The 16,999-nt window shown below is 33.4% G+C and overlaps 1 protein-coding gene across 1 annotated transcript in view; it reads right to left on the reverse strand.

Moving 5' to 3' along the window:
- Positions 1-2,212: 2,212 nt before the first annotated feature.
- Positions 2,213-16,999, reverse strand: part of LOC142328161 (uncharacterized) — a 96,487-nt gene continuing 81,700 nt past the window's right edge. Inside the window, exon 5 of the mRNA XM_075371704.1 lies at positions 2,213-2,661. Coding sequence (XP_075227819.1) covers positions 2,213-2,661 — 449 coding nt within the window. The remainder of the gene's footprint in view (positions 2,662-16,999) is intronic.

Raw genomic sequence — 16,999 nt, forward strand, 5'->3', positions numbered from 1 at the left:
TGAGATAGGTATAAATCATTAAAAAGTTACTTACTACAAATAATTTTTTACTTTACATCATAACTTATGTTTCCAAAAAAATTATTCAAATTAATATTCTCAATAAATTTAACGATTGATTGTTTAAAAAGTTCGATTTCCGTCTACTAAAGGATAATTTTCTTTTAGCTTTCTTTTTCTCTTAATTTTTTCCCATCCTTTTTCGTTCTTTTTCAGTGTTTTTTACTCTTGATTCTGGTGCTTATTTTGTTTCTCTTTATCAGTGGGGATCAGCTTCAGAATCATTTCAAGTTTAAGGATATATTTATTTTAAGGTATATTAAAATTTTAATTTATTAAAGGTTTTAAACATTTCTTTAACTATGAAGTGCCGTAGGTTATTTTATTTTTTATTAATGTTCAGATTCATGTACTTTATGTTTTATTATGAACGGCTTCCTGGTTTTCGTAATGATAAGCATTAACCAAATTTATATATACAAACACTTCCTGTCTGGCTAGGGGACTCTGTTCCCTGGACTTCTACTGTGTTCGTTATCCTGTGGTTGTGTGTAAAATACTGATTAACAACAGTTAAAGCCTGAAAAGCTCTCTTTCCTCCAACGTTTCCCTCGATCTTGACATAGAAGCATCTGTTATAGACGAACAAATCCCTTTTGGTTCCCCTTTTCCATTATCCTGGAGAACCCTATATGTCAGGAAGGGGTTAAGGTAGAGAGCTGAAAATTGGATAGTCAAAAACGCATAGTTTATTATTTTTACGTCGAAAAACGTAATCAAAAATGATATAAAGTCGTCGTCCAAAAGGAAAAATCTACAACTTCACCTCCAAGGCGGCTGAACCTCGATCTGTTGCCTAAAAACCTTTTCAGCGATAATCAATCGTTCGGTTGATTCTCATGTGTTACTATTATAGATAGAACCGCCATAAACTTTTGCATTTATAATATTAGAGTATCTATTTTTAAATTCACTGAAATATCAGAGTGAATTTTCAGCTATGATTAAGAAATATCTTTTGTTATCCTTATTTGAAGATGTTTTTCTTTAATGAATTTAAAATATTTTGTGTATTTTAAATTGCTACTTAAAAGCAAGAATTGTTAAAAACGTAAAACAATTTTAAAAATTTACAATAAAACTTCGTTGATTTTGTAATTATAAATAAGTTAACAGTACTAAGAAAAATGTTAAAAACAATCGTTAGGCGTATTTGGAGAATATTTTTATATTTATCTACATAACTTAGGTTAAACATTTACAAATAAAACATTAATTAACTAATAAATTTACTACTTTTTTTGTGCGTAAATGCTGGCTACCAGACATGAACTATCTGATAATCGATAAAATAAAAATTTAATTGAAGACATTAATTTTTTTAAATAAAATTTTTAAAAAGAAAAACTTAATTTTTTTTTTATTTTTAGAAAAGTTTTCCCGATAATTCAAGTTCAAGTTTGATACACTTCAACAATCAGTGACCACTAAATATTAATATTTAAAATTTAAAGATAACTTAATTAGCCGAAATTTAGCGCGCATAAATATTCTTTTACTCCGCTACAGAGGAAAGAAGAGAACCTTCATTCGCCAACGAATATAATTAAATGGTAGCGGAGAGGTGAAATAAAGTTACCGCGAAAAAATGTTTAAGAGCAACCAAAAGAAGTAATTTTCCTTTTTCTCGTTACTTCAACCTTCATAAAAATGGTAATGTAGTTAGAAAAGAGGAGTTAAAATATAACTTACTCATCTTTTGTATGTTTACATATTTTATCCAAACGTACACAGTTCTTTTCGCCACTCCGCTTTCCATTTGACGAGCAACGACGCTCTCTTCTTTTCACTTCCCAGTAGTAAGCGATTACCTACGTAATCTCTAATATCTATTATAAAACGGCGATCACCATATTTTAACAATATAAACCTTAAGATCAGTAATTTGACTTATTGACCGTACGTCACGTATAAGATGTCGAAATTTGAATCCAGAATGATTGAATTTTTAAAATTGGTTTGAGTAATCGGTATTTATACATAATTTGAATATACATATCTAATACTTATACAAATAGCTGAAAAAGTTATATATCATTTTATTATGTTTTTCTACGACCGGAATGAAAGGTATTTGTATAATATTTATATATATGTATTTTTAATTAATATTTAATTAATTATGTAATTATCTATTCTTCACTAGCATTTATTATTTGCAATGTATGAGCATGGAACAAACACATAGTTGACAACTTATTAATATAATTGTAATAATAGCAATTATACCAATAACTGAATATATTATAATTAAATGAACCAGTGAAAATATAAATAAAGTTTTATGACACCATTTATTTGGTTCGTATAATGTCGGTTGAAAATCAGGCCATCCTATTCCCCATATCCAATAATTTCCTAATATAAACCATATAATTAGGAAACTGGTCAATAGAAAATTTGTTATTCTTCCTCCGGCTGATGTATCATCACCTGCACTTGAACCCGATGAACGATTTCTGGCATCTAATCTTTCGTATCTTCTTGACCTTATTTGACTCCACAACATCCATATCATTTTTATAAGGCCAAATCCACCTCCGACTATCATATAAATCGGAATGTGTGGTTCCATTGGACAATCCCTTGCAAATTGTATTCCTGTAACATAAAAATTAATCATTATTAAATTAATTGATTGTATTATCATATATAATGTAAGGAACTTTTAGTTCTTGATTTTAATTATACGGTGTGGAAACTTCCAGAGGAGTACGAGAGAGAGAGAGTGAGAGATGGTATGGATACAAATTTAGTAAATAGTATATTTAGTTGTTGAGGCTAGAGAGATGATCGATCAGAATCTGAGAAAGGAAATTACACCAGATGTGAATAAAGTTAAGTATTTAGGCATTTTTTTTCAATAAAGAACAGCTACGATGAAGTTATAAACTAAAGAAAAGGCATAACTAAAGGAAGGATAATTGTTAGAGACTTACATCTTATTTGATGAAACAATAGAACACCAGAAAGAGATATGAAGAAAATAATATATCTCACCATGATTCAAAGTGTAATTCTGTACGGAGCGGAAGTATAGAAAATTAATAGAATTACTGGCAAAAGAGATGGAAGTATTGTAAAGAAGTAAGAAGATTGGACAAAATTAAGAATGAGGATATAAGAATATTATTAGGATATAAGAGAATATGGAGGCGGAAAGAGATATTATAGATGCAGAGGCAATTGAGGTCGTTTAGCAATGTGTGTAGGATGAATGGATCAAGCCTTCATAAGAGGATTTTCGAATTGCTTCCTATAAAAAAAATCGAGTGGGGCTGTATCGGGATGCACGGCCGTTGATTTAACAAGAAACGCTACAGATCTTGGATGAAATTCATTCAAACTACAGACCGACCAACTTATCTGTAGAGTTACATGGGAGAGCCACCATCGAATTTGTTTTGAACAAGACTGAAATTCTCCATTGGAAAATTTTAGTTCCTTCATTTGGCCTACTCTACAGATAAATTAGTCGGTCTGTATGTCAGCGAGTCACTTTTAGTGTATTGGATTGAAATAAAAAGGAGACATTGACTGCGTACTAAATTTAATTTTAACATAAAACAAACACTAAATGGTACATGATATTTATTTCGACTAATATTCGACAACAATTTTGTTCAATACTGGTCTGTGATATGAGAAGTAAGCGATATAAAGCAGCGGTAGAGGTGCTCGCGTCGTCGGCGCCGTTCACTAAGCGCGCCGTGCCAGCTTTGCGACGCTCCTGAAATAGACTCGCTCGCTCTGCACCGGGCATTGGTACCCTATTGGGGTACCATTTTCCAATGATATGCGTAATTTATATTTCCTGTTGGCTTTTACGAGGGCTGAGGGTGATATATTGAATTTATATACTTTTTTATGTTTACTTTAATTTTATATGCATAAATATTGTCAAAAATTCACTTATTATTATTTAAATCGATCTATCTCGAAAAATTTTAAACACAAACACACGAATCACCGTCTAAGTCGTGAGCTATACTGAATGGAAATGAGCGAAAGCGCCAGTTTTAGCCGATCTGAGCTGTGCCTCTTCCCCGACAACCCGTTTGCCAGTGACGCAAATCAAAGTCGTATCGGAAAGATGACCATGTATGTTATATATACCGGTTATGGTAAGCTTCTCTGTTAGAACTGCACGGCGTACGCATGCTCACGCTCGCAGTTCAAGTTTCGTATTTTTCGCCGACCTGAAGATAGGCCGATGCTAGCTGATAAAATCGTATAGAATATACATTTAAGCTATCTTGGTCATTCAACTTTAGTCATAGACAATAATCTAACAATATTACTTTGTATTCAACCTTATCTACTTCAACTAGTATTATTTTATACATTTTTTTTTCTTAACAGAGATAATATTTAATTTATAAGAAAAAAAATTATAAAAAAATACTGTTAATATTGAAATTCCAATAAAAATGGAATTTAAAGATTTTATTAAGAAACGAGATATTTTGAAAATCTGCATAGCAAAATTAAAAATATTCATTAATAATTTTAATTGCGAATCAGACAATTATGATCTGTTCACTATAAAATTCAATAAACTATTAGAATACGAAAAAACATTTTTTTGAAGTTCAATCTGAAATAGAATTGCATAAAGATGCAACAGATAAAGATTTAGAGGGCAGGGACGTATATGATAACATTTTTGATAAACTTAAATTAAAACATAAAAAATTAGAAAAACTTTTCAAAATTTCAGACGCAATTGAGTCAAATAAAATTACTGACAAACCCAATCAATTTAAATTAAAATCTATACAAATTGAGCTCTTTTACGGTGATGTGAAAGCATGTCATATATTTTTTGATCTTTTTAATAGTTTAGTTCATAACTGCAAACAATTTTCCGATGGTGAAAGATTTTTTTATCTAACAAATTTCTTAAGGGTAATGTTTTAGATGTAATAAAAAATTGATCAGTAACGTTTGAAAATTATGAAACTGCCATAAACTTACTTACGGCTTGTTATGACAACAAACGACTAATTGCAACTAAAGATGCTATGGAAATTATTAATCTAAAACCATTAAAAAAGGAAAAGTCCGAAAATTTATCTAAATTCATTGACCAAATTAATTCAAATATTAATACATTGAAGAATCTAAATATTGATTATTTAGAATTTATTATAATACACTTAATTACTCAAAATTAAAACTTAAATACTTAAAGAGACTGGGAAACAACATTGGAAAATAATGAATTTCTAAAGTTAGAAATTTCTAAAGTAAACAGCATATTGTGAAAAAGTGTCAAAGCAATCGTAAATGTAAAAAATGCTCACGAAAGCATCATACGCTAATTCATTTAAACAAAACGCTGCAAGAGCCAGCAATTAAATCTTCTAAGCCGAATAAAGCTCCTTCGTCTAATAGTTCATATTGTACTTTAAAATCAGAACCTAACAACTGTTTTACTTGCAACAGCTGTAGTTAATGTAAAAGATAAAAATGGTAATTTCATCCAAGCCAGGATATTACTTGATTCCGCTTCAATAATTTCATTTTGTATGAAAGGTTTGCTGCTAAACTTGGACTTCAAACCAAATCTGTTTTAATGCCGATCACAGGTATTAGTAATGTTATTACTAAAGCTAAGTGTTGATTTAAACATCAATTTTAGGTAAGAAAACTTTAATTTTAATTTGAAATGTCATGTACTGCCATCTATTACAGATCTGTTACCTAATGAGTTTGTAAACATAACTGACTGGAAAATTCCTTTTCAACTTTTTCTTGGTGATCATAATTTTAATATTCCTGGGCAAATCGACATTCTTATAGGCGTTCAATATTATCTTTCGTTGTTTAAGCCTGTTCAATTAACTCATAATTCTAATCATATCATACTTCAAAATACTCGTCTGGTTTCATATTCTCGGGTCAAATCCGTAATAAATCTAGTAAACGGAAAAATAATTCAGATTCATATCATTTTTTGTAAGCAATGAACAGCTTTCCTCTCAATTAGAGTCCTTTTGGAGATCTGAAGAGGTCGAAGATCGTTTACCGACTAAGGAGGAATCTTTTTGCGAAAAACAATTCGTAGTGCCAGTTCATACTAGCTCTAAATTCTACCAAATGTTTTAACGTATTTCCTTCCATAAGGGATTAGGTATGGACTCCATGGAGACTAGGCCTTCTCGTATCCATCTAGTTTGTTTTTGAATAAAAATACATTGCGGTCTAACGACTCAGTAGGTAAAAAGTAACATATACACTTGCTCTTTCAACCGGGGTCACTGGGATCAGAATAACAAAATTGCACGATGGACGTACAGAGATTCTGTAATAATATATGAATAAAATTTTAATTATATTTATTCGCTAAAACCAAGGAACAAATCCGTTATACATTTGGATAATATGTATTACTTTGATTTTTGGGATGTATTTAGCAGAAATTATTTATTAACTTGTTTCTTATTAAAATATTTTCAAGTATTGCTTTTGTAATCTGGCGTCTTCTTTGTTTAGTCTTGTGTATGTTTGTATTAGTTGCCTGGCCAGTTGCTGCTCCTTACTCTGCTGATAATGGCGCAGGACGAACCAAGATATGCGCCAGGCGACTGCGCGCAGCTGACTCTGTCCCGCTCTCTATGCTCTTAGTCTTTCTTTCCCACAGTCCGATGTAACATACTTTTAAATATTTCATTAAATAAAGAATCCTTTTTTGTTACTGTTAAATATTAACTAATACTTTCTTTCTTTTATTGATAAGTTTGAATAATAATTATATAAATATTTGAGTTAAATATTAATTGTTAGTCTTTGATTTAGATTTAATAATAAATTATAGGTAAATAAATAATAATTACCTAATAAATTCTAATTCATATGGTATAAATCAAAAATTAAATTATTATAAATTACATAAATAAAATTAATAAATAAATAAAAATACAAATATAAAATATAAATAAAAATAATCTAGGCTAAGGAATTAAATTAAATAATCTGTTAATTAATTGACAACGGACTGCTTCTAGCCTGTAAAATTTAACTGTTTCTTGAGTTGTGATTTTTTAACAATTGAAGCGCTTAATTCAAAATAAAGAGCGCAGGGTGCGGAAAAGGATTCTTTTCCGCACCCTGTGCTCTTTATTTTGTGCACCGTGGTGCACCACGTGGTTCGCTCTGCGCCAATAGCATCTAAAATAATAATGTTAGTATATACAGCAAACAAGATTCATTGGGTGTCTTTTGGATGCCCAATGGTCAGATGAGTAATTCATAGTCGTGCGAGTCATGAGAGGTACGCTCGATGTCGTACTAGTGTCGAGATATCTCCAGCTTGGATGGAGTATCGATCACTTGCTGGAACAAGTTGGGCAGGATTCTGGATGGTCTTCCGGGCACCAGAGTGCTGGTTGCTCTGAACACTAATGCTAAATCTCCCGCCTGGGGTTCTCCACTCACTGACCCCAGAGGCACTAGTCTCGAACACTTCGTGGAATCCAGAACCCTCTACTTGATTAATACTGCAGAACTACCGCCAACTTTCTCTTCCGAACTGTGGGAAAGTTACATCAACGTCACTTTGGTGATGGGTGACTTGCTACGAAGTACAAGTAATTGGAGTGTCTGGCCCGAGGCCAGTATTAGCGATCATAAGCTTATGGTTATGATCCTATGAGATCGTTTACGGAGGCGGTCTAAGAGCTCTAGATTCGGGACGCTATAACCTAAGGGGCCTGGATCAGCACAGGCTGCAGTGCGAGTACGGGGTTGCCTTGCAGGGGTTGAACTGGCGCATGGAGCACAGAGAGAAGGTGGAATTGATGGCTGAACAATTCGGCCGGGCCATCAAGACTGGCTGCGATAGGGTCCTACGGCGGCCTCAGCCAATGGACGGGCTCTTAGGTAATGGCCAGTCCGCTGATCGGTGAGTGCCTGGAGCCGTCATGGCCGCTCTTTCCGGGGAGACGTCTGTCTAAACGCAGGCGGAACCCCGGGAAAAAGTTATGGTCATCTGCTTAGCGTGCTGCGCGCAAGAGTTAGGTCCGCTAGGAGAAGATACCAGCGTCGCCTCCAAACGGAGATTATCGTTGATGACATGCGCGCTCAGCGTCTGCAGATCTACCTGCACGCTCGTAATGAGTATTTCATACCATCAACGAAGCCAGAGTCAAGTTATGGCAAGAATTTATGCACGAGTTGTAGCGTAGCCCCTGGCAGCTGGCAAGATCATGTTACCGGCCGAAGCCATTGCACATGCTATCCAGTAATCGATGCGGGTTTGGTAGTCGTGACCACACTTTAACATCTGCGGTGACTTACCAGGCGTTCCTGGATACTCTGTTTTCAGATGCTCCGGAGGGTGAAACAGAGGTCGACGTTAGGGCGGGGGCTACAGCCTTCCCTGGCATACGGGCTGTGCATCCCGTAGATATAGATCGAGTGGTTTCTCGAATGGCACTGAAAAAGGCACCGGGATTGACCAACTTGATCCGGATATATTCTACCATCTGCTGTCTGTCATAAGAGAGCCGCTTGGCAGGCTGTTCACGGGGTGCCTTAGCTGGGCTGCTTCCCGACTTGTTGGAAAGTGGCTTTGGTGAGGTTGCTCTTAAAACCAGGAAAGGATCCTGTGAGTTCGACAGTTATCGGCCTATCAACCTCTTGGCGGTAATCGGCAAGTTGTTTGAAAGACTGGTTGTGGAACGGCTCTGGGAAAGCATTGAGGTGAACTGTTTTCTAAATCTAGGCCAGTATGGCTTCACGAAGGGGTTGGCACGGAAGATTGCATTTTAAATGCTGTTGCCGAGGTGGAAAGCGCCGGCTGTAAATATGTTTTGGCAATTTTTATTGACATAATGGCAGCGTTTCCTTCATTGTGTTGGAGTTCTGTCCTCTATGAGTTGGAACGCCGCAATGTTCTCGTAGCCCTTCAGGCCGTAGTACGTGACTATTTGTCTAATCGTACGGTTCTGTTTAAAGATGCGCACCTGTTTGTGGAAAAATCCGTCACCAGGGGAAGCCCGCAGGGTTCTGTTCTCGGTCCCCTGCTGTGTTTCTGGGATTGACATTTCCGGAAGGGGTCACGGCCCAGCCTTTCGCAGATGACTGTCTCCTTTTAGTTCGTGATAATTCACGACCGCAGCTGGAAGATCGAGCGCAAGAGGCTTTGTCAACCGCGGAGGGCTGAATGGACATTCAAAATCTAAAGATTTCTGTGCCCAAGACGAATGCTTCTCAAGGGTGCAAACAAATTATCGTACAGTCGTAACCACCAAAGGCTCTGTGATCAGCCGAGTGAGAGTTCATAAGTACCTAGGCGTTTTACTTGATGAGAAGCTGCTGTTTAGCAACCACATTAGGCAAGTAGCGGCGGACGCCGCCTCAGTGATGCACGAACTTAGGAGGATTACTCGGAAGGACTATGGGTTGTCTGGCCGTCAAATGTACATGGTGTACCGAGGTGTCTTCGAAAGCATGATCTCTTACGCGGCGCCTGTTTGCACGCAAAGATTGGGTATGAATACAGCACTTGTTCAAAATTTAAGGAGTTTCCAGTGCAGAGCCTTAATTGCATGCACTGGCATTTTTACCAGTATTGGGAAAGGCTAGTGGTGAAAGTTCGGGCAGCCATGTGAAGATTGCGAAGAGGCAGGGAGGCCGAGGTATTTAGGATGCGGTTTCGGACCGAGCCAGTACCGGAACGGAACGGTAATCATAATGCACCGGATCTAAATTTCATTCGGTTGCCCAACTCCCGCCAGCAGAAGAGGCTGCAGAGCCTCGCGATGGAAGCTAGGCAGCAGGAATGGCACACCATGATTAAGGGAAGATCCTTGTATTAATTTCTACAGGATCTAGGAAGATGGCATGCCTCAAGCTCGTTTTAAAGGGCAACGGGTGCCCAGATGATCACCAACCATGTTAATTTGAACCAATATCTGTTTCGGTTCTGCCTTACAGCTGATGAGCTGTGCGTCTGCGAGGAAGTCCAGTCAAATGAACACCTGATGTTTGACTGCCCAGCTCGGGGGGGGGGGGGGGGGTGGCAGAGACCAGACCACCCTGGAACTTAGAGTTCAAGGGCAAAAATTGGCTAATCACAAGCGGCGAGTCAATGTGACGAGAGCCGTGTGGGAGTTCCTTGATGCGTTGCTATGTTCATCCGACATCAGTAGTTTACTTAAAGGAAAGACTCTTAACGCACTGCTGTGGGAAGCTAACCTTGAGATATATGGCTGACCACCAGCCAATTAGGGCCCCAAGCGCTTTAATATGGTAGACAGGTACTTGCTGGCGTTCAGTAACCTAGGCGTGACAGCGAATTGCTGCCTAGACAAAGTAAATTTTAATTTATGGTTGTCAAATTAATTTTTAGTAGCTAACGAGGTGCGCCTACCCATTTTAGTAAATATATGACAAGTGAGCGGTTGGGACACGTAAGACGGTGGTGTATGGCACCGCGCTTAGTCCGCTCACGCTGTTAGGTAAGTTCTAAACTGGTTACTAAACTGTTTCGAGGCTCAGTAGCCGTTTGTGGCACAGACATTCAGTCTTATGCTTTAGGGCGCCCGATTTGGGTGATGCCGGGAGAAATGCCAAGCAAGCCAATACAGCAAACAAACAAACCAACGCATTATAATTTTTTATTGGAGAGGTTTAGAGTACTCTATAATATTATATATTTTAATGATAATTAGTATAAAAAGGATATTAGTTTAAAATATCAGTAATATTATAATGAGTTTTAATAATAATAAGAAAAACTTAGGTAAATTTTGTTGTATAAATAAATAAAGTGTTTATTGAAAATGAAGTTTTAAAAGAGATTTTCTAAGTTTAAATAACGAATCATTTATTTCACACATAAATCCTATCATCAAAACAGAAATCTTTTCTTCTATAAGTTACGCTACCAATAAACCATATGAGGCTTATATTATACGATTTCTAACCATAAACCTAGTAAAAGTTTAAAAAGTTTTAAACGTAATACAATTTATATAATTTAACTACTCTTTTATTCATAAAGTAGAAGATATAACTAAATTTTATTAACTAATTTTAATAAAATTTTTTAATTTTATATTAGTTAATATAGTTTTAATAACTTAAAACATTTCATTGTAACAATTAATCAGCTTAAATTATTATAAGCTGCACTTAAAAAAATAAAAAATAAAAATAAATCCAGCGATTTATCTGACAATTACGTTAATAACCAATGGAGATCAGAAAAAGGTACAACCTTTCATTACATAGGTGCTAAGAGAAAGAGTTTTAACTGTTCTACTGAAAACTCTTCGGTCAATTTTTAAAAATCTTTCGATAAAATAATGACTGTTTTGACATTTAAACAATTAATGACTCAAGGAAAAGGTTTTTTTTATAGTTCCAATCTTGTTATTAGAACTACGGTACATGTGAAGCGATGAAGCGTAATGTTGTAGATAAAATTAAATTTATTTCTTTTCCAGAACTTTAGCTAATATCAGCATTGTTAGTGATAAATTAATGTACGCTTTACTAGAATTTATATCGAGAAAAAAATAAGAAAATACTCGTTTGTCAATAAATAATACTTTAATGGCATAAATCAGAAAAAAAGAATATTACTAATTAACTGGTAATTACGAAATATTTTTATTTTTCAAATGAAAAATGCTAAAAAAAGTTTATTTTATACATTTTCAATAAAATGTAATTGTAGCTCTTTATAAAATTACATCTCACACAAGTGTTTTATTACATTTCTTTCTCATTTACTAAAGCTGTAGCTAAAAGATGAACTAATTGGAACTACAACAAAGTCCATTATATGGTGTAAGGAAGTGGTCTCAAACTTTTCCGAGTCGCGGCGCCCTTTTTCAATTAAAATTTTACCATGATGTCCTACCCTAAGTAAAAGTATGACTATTCGTAAGTAAGAAATAAAAATAAATAATACTCGTGTATCTTCATTATTCTTTTACTTTATTAACACTAAATTAATAATTATAAAGGTCTTGGTTCAATTAATTATGAAGATTTTACAATATTTTGCGGCGCCCCTGTGAAGAGGCCGCGGCTCCCCGGGGCACCGCGGTGTACAGTTTGGGAATCAGTGGTAAAAAGCCCAATTCTTTTTAATAATATCGTCACGAGAAAATTCAATTTAATCAAAATCTGGTTTCAAAGAAAAAATTTTCTGATTTAAATTCATAAACAAAATAATATTTTGCTAAGTTTATATATACTCCTGTATTTTTCACTTTCATAAATTAGTTTAAAAAATAAATTACGACGCAATATCTGAAAAAGGTTTTTCATACTCTTCGTATTGTAATTGAAAATTAATGGAAAACTTTTCAAAATTGCATATGTATAAAAAAAACTGAAAGCTATTTTTCAAAAATGTAAACTTTGGTTGGTTTACTTCCCCATCAATAATCATATATAACTCCGAGCTAAAAATTAATTCTTCTATATTTCTTCGATCCTTATTCGATTATGTAAATGTTATCCAGTAAAAAACTAAAATAAGTATTCCCAAAATAGAGAGTGTCCCACGAAGAAACGAAGAAATTTTCGGGACATGTCTTCCTGGAGAAAATAATGAAAAAAAAATCATAGGTCTGGAAACGCTTTGTTTTCGAGTTAGTGGAAGATTTCGTCCGGATTTCAGCTCTTGTAATAAAAAGAAGCGCTACTGTTATTTTTGGGACCCAAATTAAGAAGTAAAGTTGCTGGTTTCTTGTGTAATTTGACCTGGGAAATAGGATAAAATAGGTTCCAGAACTATAACTCCAGTAGTTTTTAAGATATTCGACGTAAAACACAAATTTTGGTATCGAAAAGCAATTTTTTTTTTTAGGTTTGTAGTACAATAACTTTGTTAATTAACTAATAAATGCGGAAAATTTAGTAACAAAACTTGTAGAGAATTTAATTCTGAGAAAATTAATGTAAATACAGCCAATAGAAAGTAAATAAAGACTTTTAAAAATCGGGTTTTTGTGCTGATACAATCCTAGGCCACAAAGATAAAATTCAGCCAAAAAAAGTAATTTTTCTCTTTTTATCATAAGGATTGATTAAAAAGGAAGCAAACTTAACTACTATTTTATTTTTTAGCAAACTTTACGTTTTTTTTTTTTTTTATAAAATAGTTAAATAATGTTTAAATTAAATTACGATTATTTTTTATTGAAATTTAAATATATTAATTTATTTTCATATTTATTCAGTTAAAAAAATGAACGTATTCTTTTCAATATATGTGTACAGCCTCTGAGAAATATGGGAAAAAACTTATAGTAAAAATAAACTCATTTCCGCTAGTCACATAAAAACAGAAATGTTTCATTTTTACACGTCGTCATTTTACACGCTAAAAAATAAAAACTGTAATGGTTAATTCATCATATTCGTTCCAAAATAGTTCGCAAGAATAACGTAAATATGTATATGTATATATGTGTATTTTTTTTTTGTCTTCAGTCATTTGACTGGTTTGATGCAGCTCTCCAAGATTCCCTATCTAGTGCTAGTCGTTTCATTTCAGTATACCCTCTACATCCTACATCCCTAACAATTTGTTTTACATATTCCAAACGTGGCCTGCCTACACAATTTTTCCCTTCTACCTGTCCTTCCAATATTAAAGCGACTATTCCAGGATGCCTTAGTATGTGGCCTATAAGTCTGTCTCTTCTTTTAACTATATTTTTCTAAATGCTTCTTTCTTCATCTATTTGTCGCAATACCTCTTCATTTGTCACTTTATCCACCCATCTGATTTTTAACATTCTCCTACAGCACCGCATTTCAAAAGCTTCTAATCTTTTCTTCTCAGATACTCCGATTGTCCAAGTTTCACTTCCATATAAAGCGACACTCCAAACATACACTTTCAAAAATCTTTTCCTGACATTTATATTAATTTTTGATGTAAACAAATTATATTTCTTACTGAAGGCTCGTTTAGCTTGTGCTATTCGGCATTTTATATCGCTCCTGCTTCGTCCATCTTTAGTAATTCTACTTCCCAAATAACAAAGTTCTTCTACCTCCATAATCTTTTCTCCTCCTATTTCACATTCAGTGGTCCATCTTTGTTATTTCTACTACATTTCATTACTTTTGTTTTGTTCTTGTTTATTTTCATGCGATAGTTCTTGCGTAGGACTTCATCTATGCCGTTCATTGTTTCTTCCAAATCCGTTTTACTCTCGGCTAGAATTACTATATCTCAGCAAATCGTAGCATCTTTATCTTTTCACCTTGTACTGTTACTCCGAATCTAAATTGTTCTTTAACATCATTAACTGCTAGTTCCATGTAAAGATTAAAAAGTAACGGAGATAGGGAACATCCTTGTCGGACTCCCTTTCTTATTACGGCTTCTTTCTTATGTTCTTCAATTGTTACTGTTGCTGTTTGGTTCCTGTACATGTTAGCAATTGTTCTTCTATCTCTGTATTTGAACCCTAATTTTTTTAAAATGCTGAACATTTTATTCCAGTCTACGTTATCGAATGCCTTTTCTAGGTCTATAAACGCCAAGTATGTTGGTTTGTTTTTCTTTAATCTTCCTTCTACTATTAATCTGAGGCCTAAAATTGCTTCCCTTGTCCCTATACTTTTCCTGAAACCAAATTGGTCTTCCCCTAACACTTCCTACACTCCCTCTCAATTCTTCTCTATAGAATTCTAATTAAGATTTTTGATGCATGACTAGTTAAACTATGTGTATATGTGTATATGTTTTTTAAAGTATAAAAAAATAACGATGTCTGACCGGATCTGTAAGTGTAACCTTTCAGATGAAACGTTATTTCATCACGGGTTAATATCATATTTTAAAACTAATTTTTGTATAAGTTATAATTTATGTTTGAAATAATATTAAGTTACATAAATAAAATATTATAACACAATTATAATTATAATGACATTAAGTTATTAAAAAAAGATTTCATAATATTAACTTATTATTATCTATCTATATTTGTTTATTGTTTTCTCGTTAGATGGTTCAAGATAACAAGTGTTTGTTTAGTATCGCCTCAATTTTGAACCTTATTTTCTAGATTAAATTGAAAAGTTTATTATTCATGTTTCAGTTTTGTCTTCAGGCGACGGACAATATGCACCCAACAAGCCTCGTAAATATTTCTACACACCTGTTACTAAACTTCCTATCCTAATAACTTTACACAATTCGGTTTATTTATGGCATCCAATTTGGTTACCGTATAAAATACAAGTATAGGTTAATATTTACAATAAAAAAACTTATTTTCTTTAAGGATATCAGATTTAAAGTTAATATACAGCATGAAATATTTTTAGAAAGTAATTTTGTATATTAATTTGATAAAATTCTGTTCTGAGTTGAGTTAGTAAATATAATGAACGTCTAATTTTTTTATAAAAGTATTTGTTTTCGTAGAATATCAAAATCGCAATTAGCATTTGCTACTTATCCTAATGACAATTATTTTTACAAAAATTCGTAAATGGTTAAAAAATATGTAAGATTTAAATAAACCAGTAAAAATTCTAAGCTTCTTTTATCATCGTTATATTTATTTAAATAAAATTTCAGTCTGACAATCAAACTCAGAATAAAATACTTGGGCATTATATTTTACCAAAAAATAACGTGGACACCACTTAATTATAATTAACAAACAACAAACTGGATAAGAAAGAACAAAACTTAATAGTTTTGTAACTTAAAAGGTCGATAAACGTTTTCTAGAAAAATCTGAACAGAGAATATTTTTTTCTCTGGAAAAATAAATGCTAATTATACGTATGAATAGGTAAAAACTAGAAAATGATACTACTCGCGTCCAGTAAGTTTAATAATAAACCCTATGACTTAAACCAATAGTACGTATGTAATGACAATTCATCATGACTTATAAATAACGAACGAACACAAAAACTGTAATAATTACAAATTCTTACGAATGATGTCACTGTAAAATAAAAATTCACTCTTCAGACAACCAGAAAGTATGCAGCAGCAGTCAATTATTTACCCGTTTATAATTTATCTAATAGTTATTAGATATCATCACTAAATCAGCCGATTTTTGAAGTCAAGAGTTCTAAGGTTCCAGTCTTAGTAAAGGTTTTTATATGGATAAATCCATAGATAATGTTCCACAGATAACGATCCATAAATAACACCCATAATCCATAGATAACATTTATCCACAGATAACGGTGTTGTTTGGTGGTTGCATTTCAATTAACCATACGTCTCAGAAGTGATCGACCTAAGTCTATTCCAGACTACATGTTTACCGGTTTATGCTTACATTACACTACGTCTGATCTGGCAAGCCGGTGGCGGTAATTGCATTTGCCTATAAACACATACCTAGGTCCGGAAGTAGCTGGAAAATTGGTTTGAAAAAAAAAATAGTTCATTTACCTGTTTATATTCCACTGAAAACTGGAAAGACGTTGGAACCGAGATTTTTTTGAATAACTAACTTATTTTATTAAATCAAGTAATTTTTTTACTAATTAGTGTTCTCAATTTTTATTGTTGAAGAAGTTGTCTACTTCCTTGTGTTATTCGTGTTTTTTTTTATTCGTTTCATTATCATTCCATTTACCGATGCATTATTATACACAGAAATGAAAAAAAGATTATCAAAATAGTACATTATATAACGAGAATATAATGATAGCCATTAATTCACGACTACGAAGTAAATTACGACACGATTCTTCGCGAGAGTTGTAATTATAGAAAGTTGCATACCGTATTTTTTCTACGGCTGAGAAAATATTGAGATTATTGATTTAAATCGTTGATAGAATACATTGTTTACGAAATACATTAAACAATACATTTTTGTGGCAATAGATTATTAATCACAAATTCTGTCTTTTCATTAATATCGATCGGTGTTAAAGATATTTTCTTCCTCGGAATCTGACATAATTAATAAAAGTA

Source organism: Lycorma delicatula, chromosome 7 (genome assembly GCF_047948215.1).
Source record: "Lycorma delicatula isolate Av1 chromosome 7, ASM4794821v1, whole genome shotgun sequence".
NCBI lineage: Eukaryota > Metazoa > Arthropoda > Insecta > Hemiptera > Fulgoridae > Lycorma > Lycorma delicatula.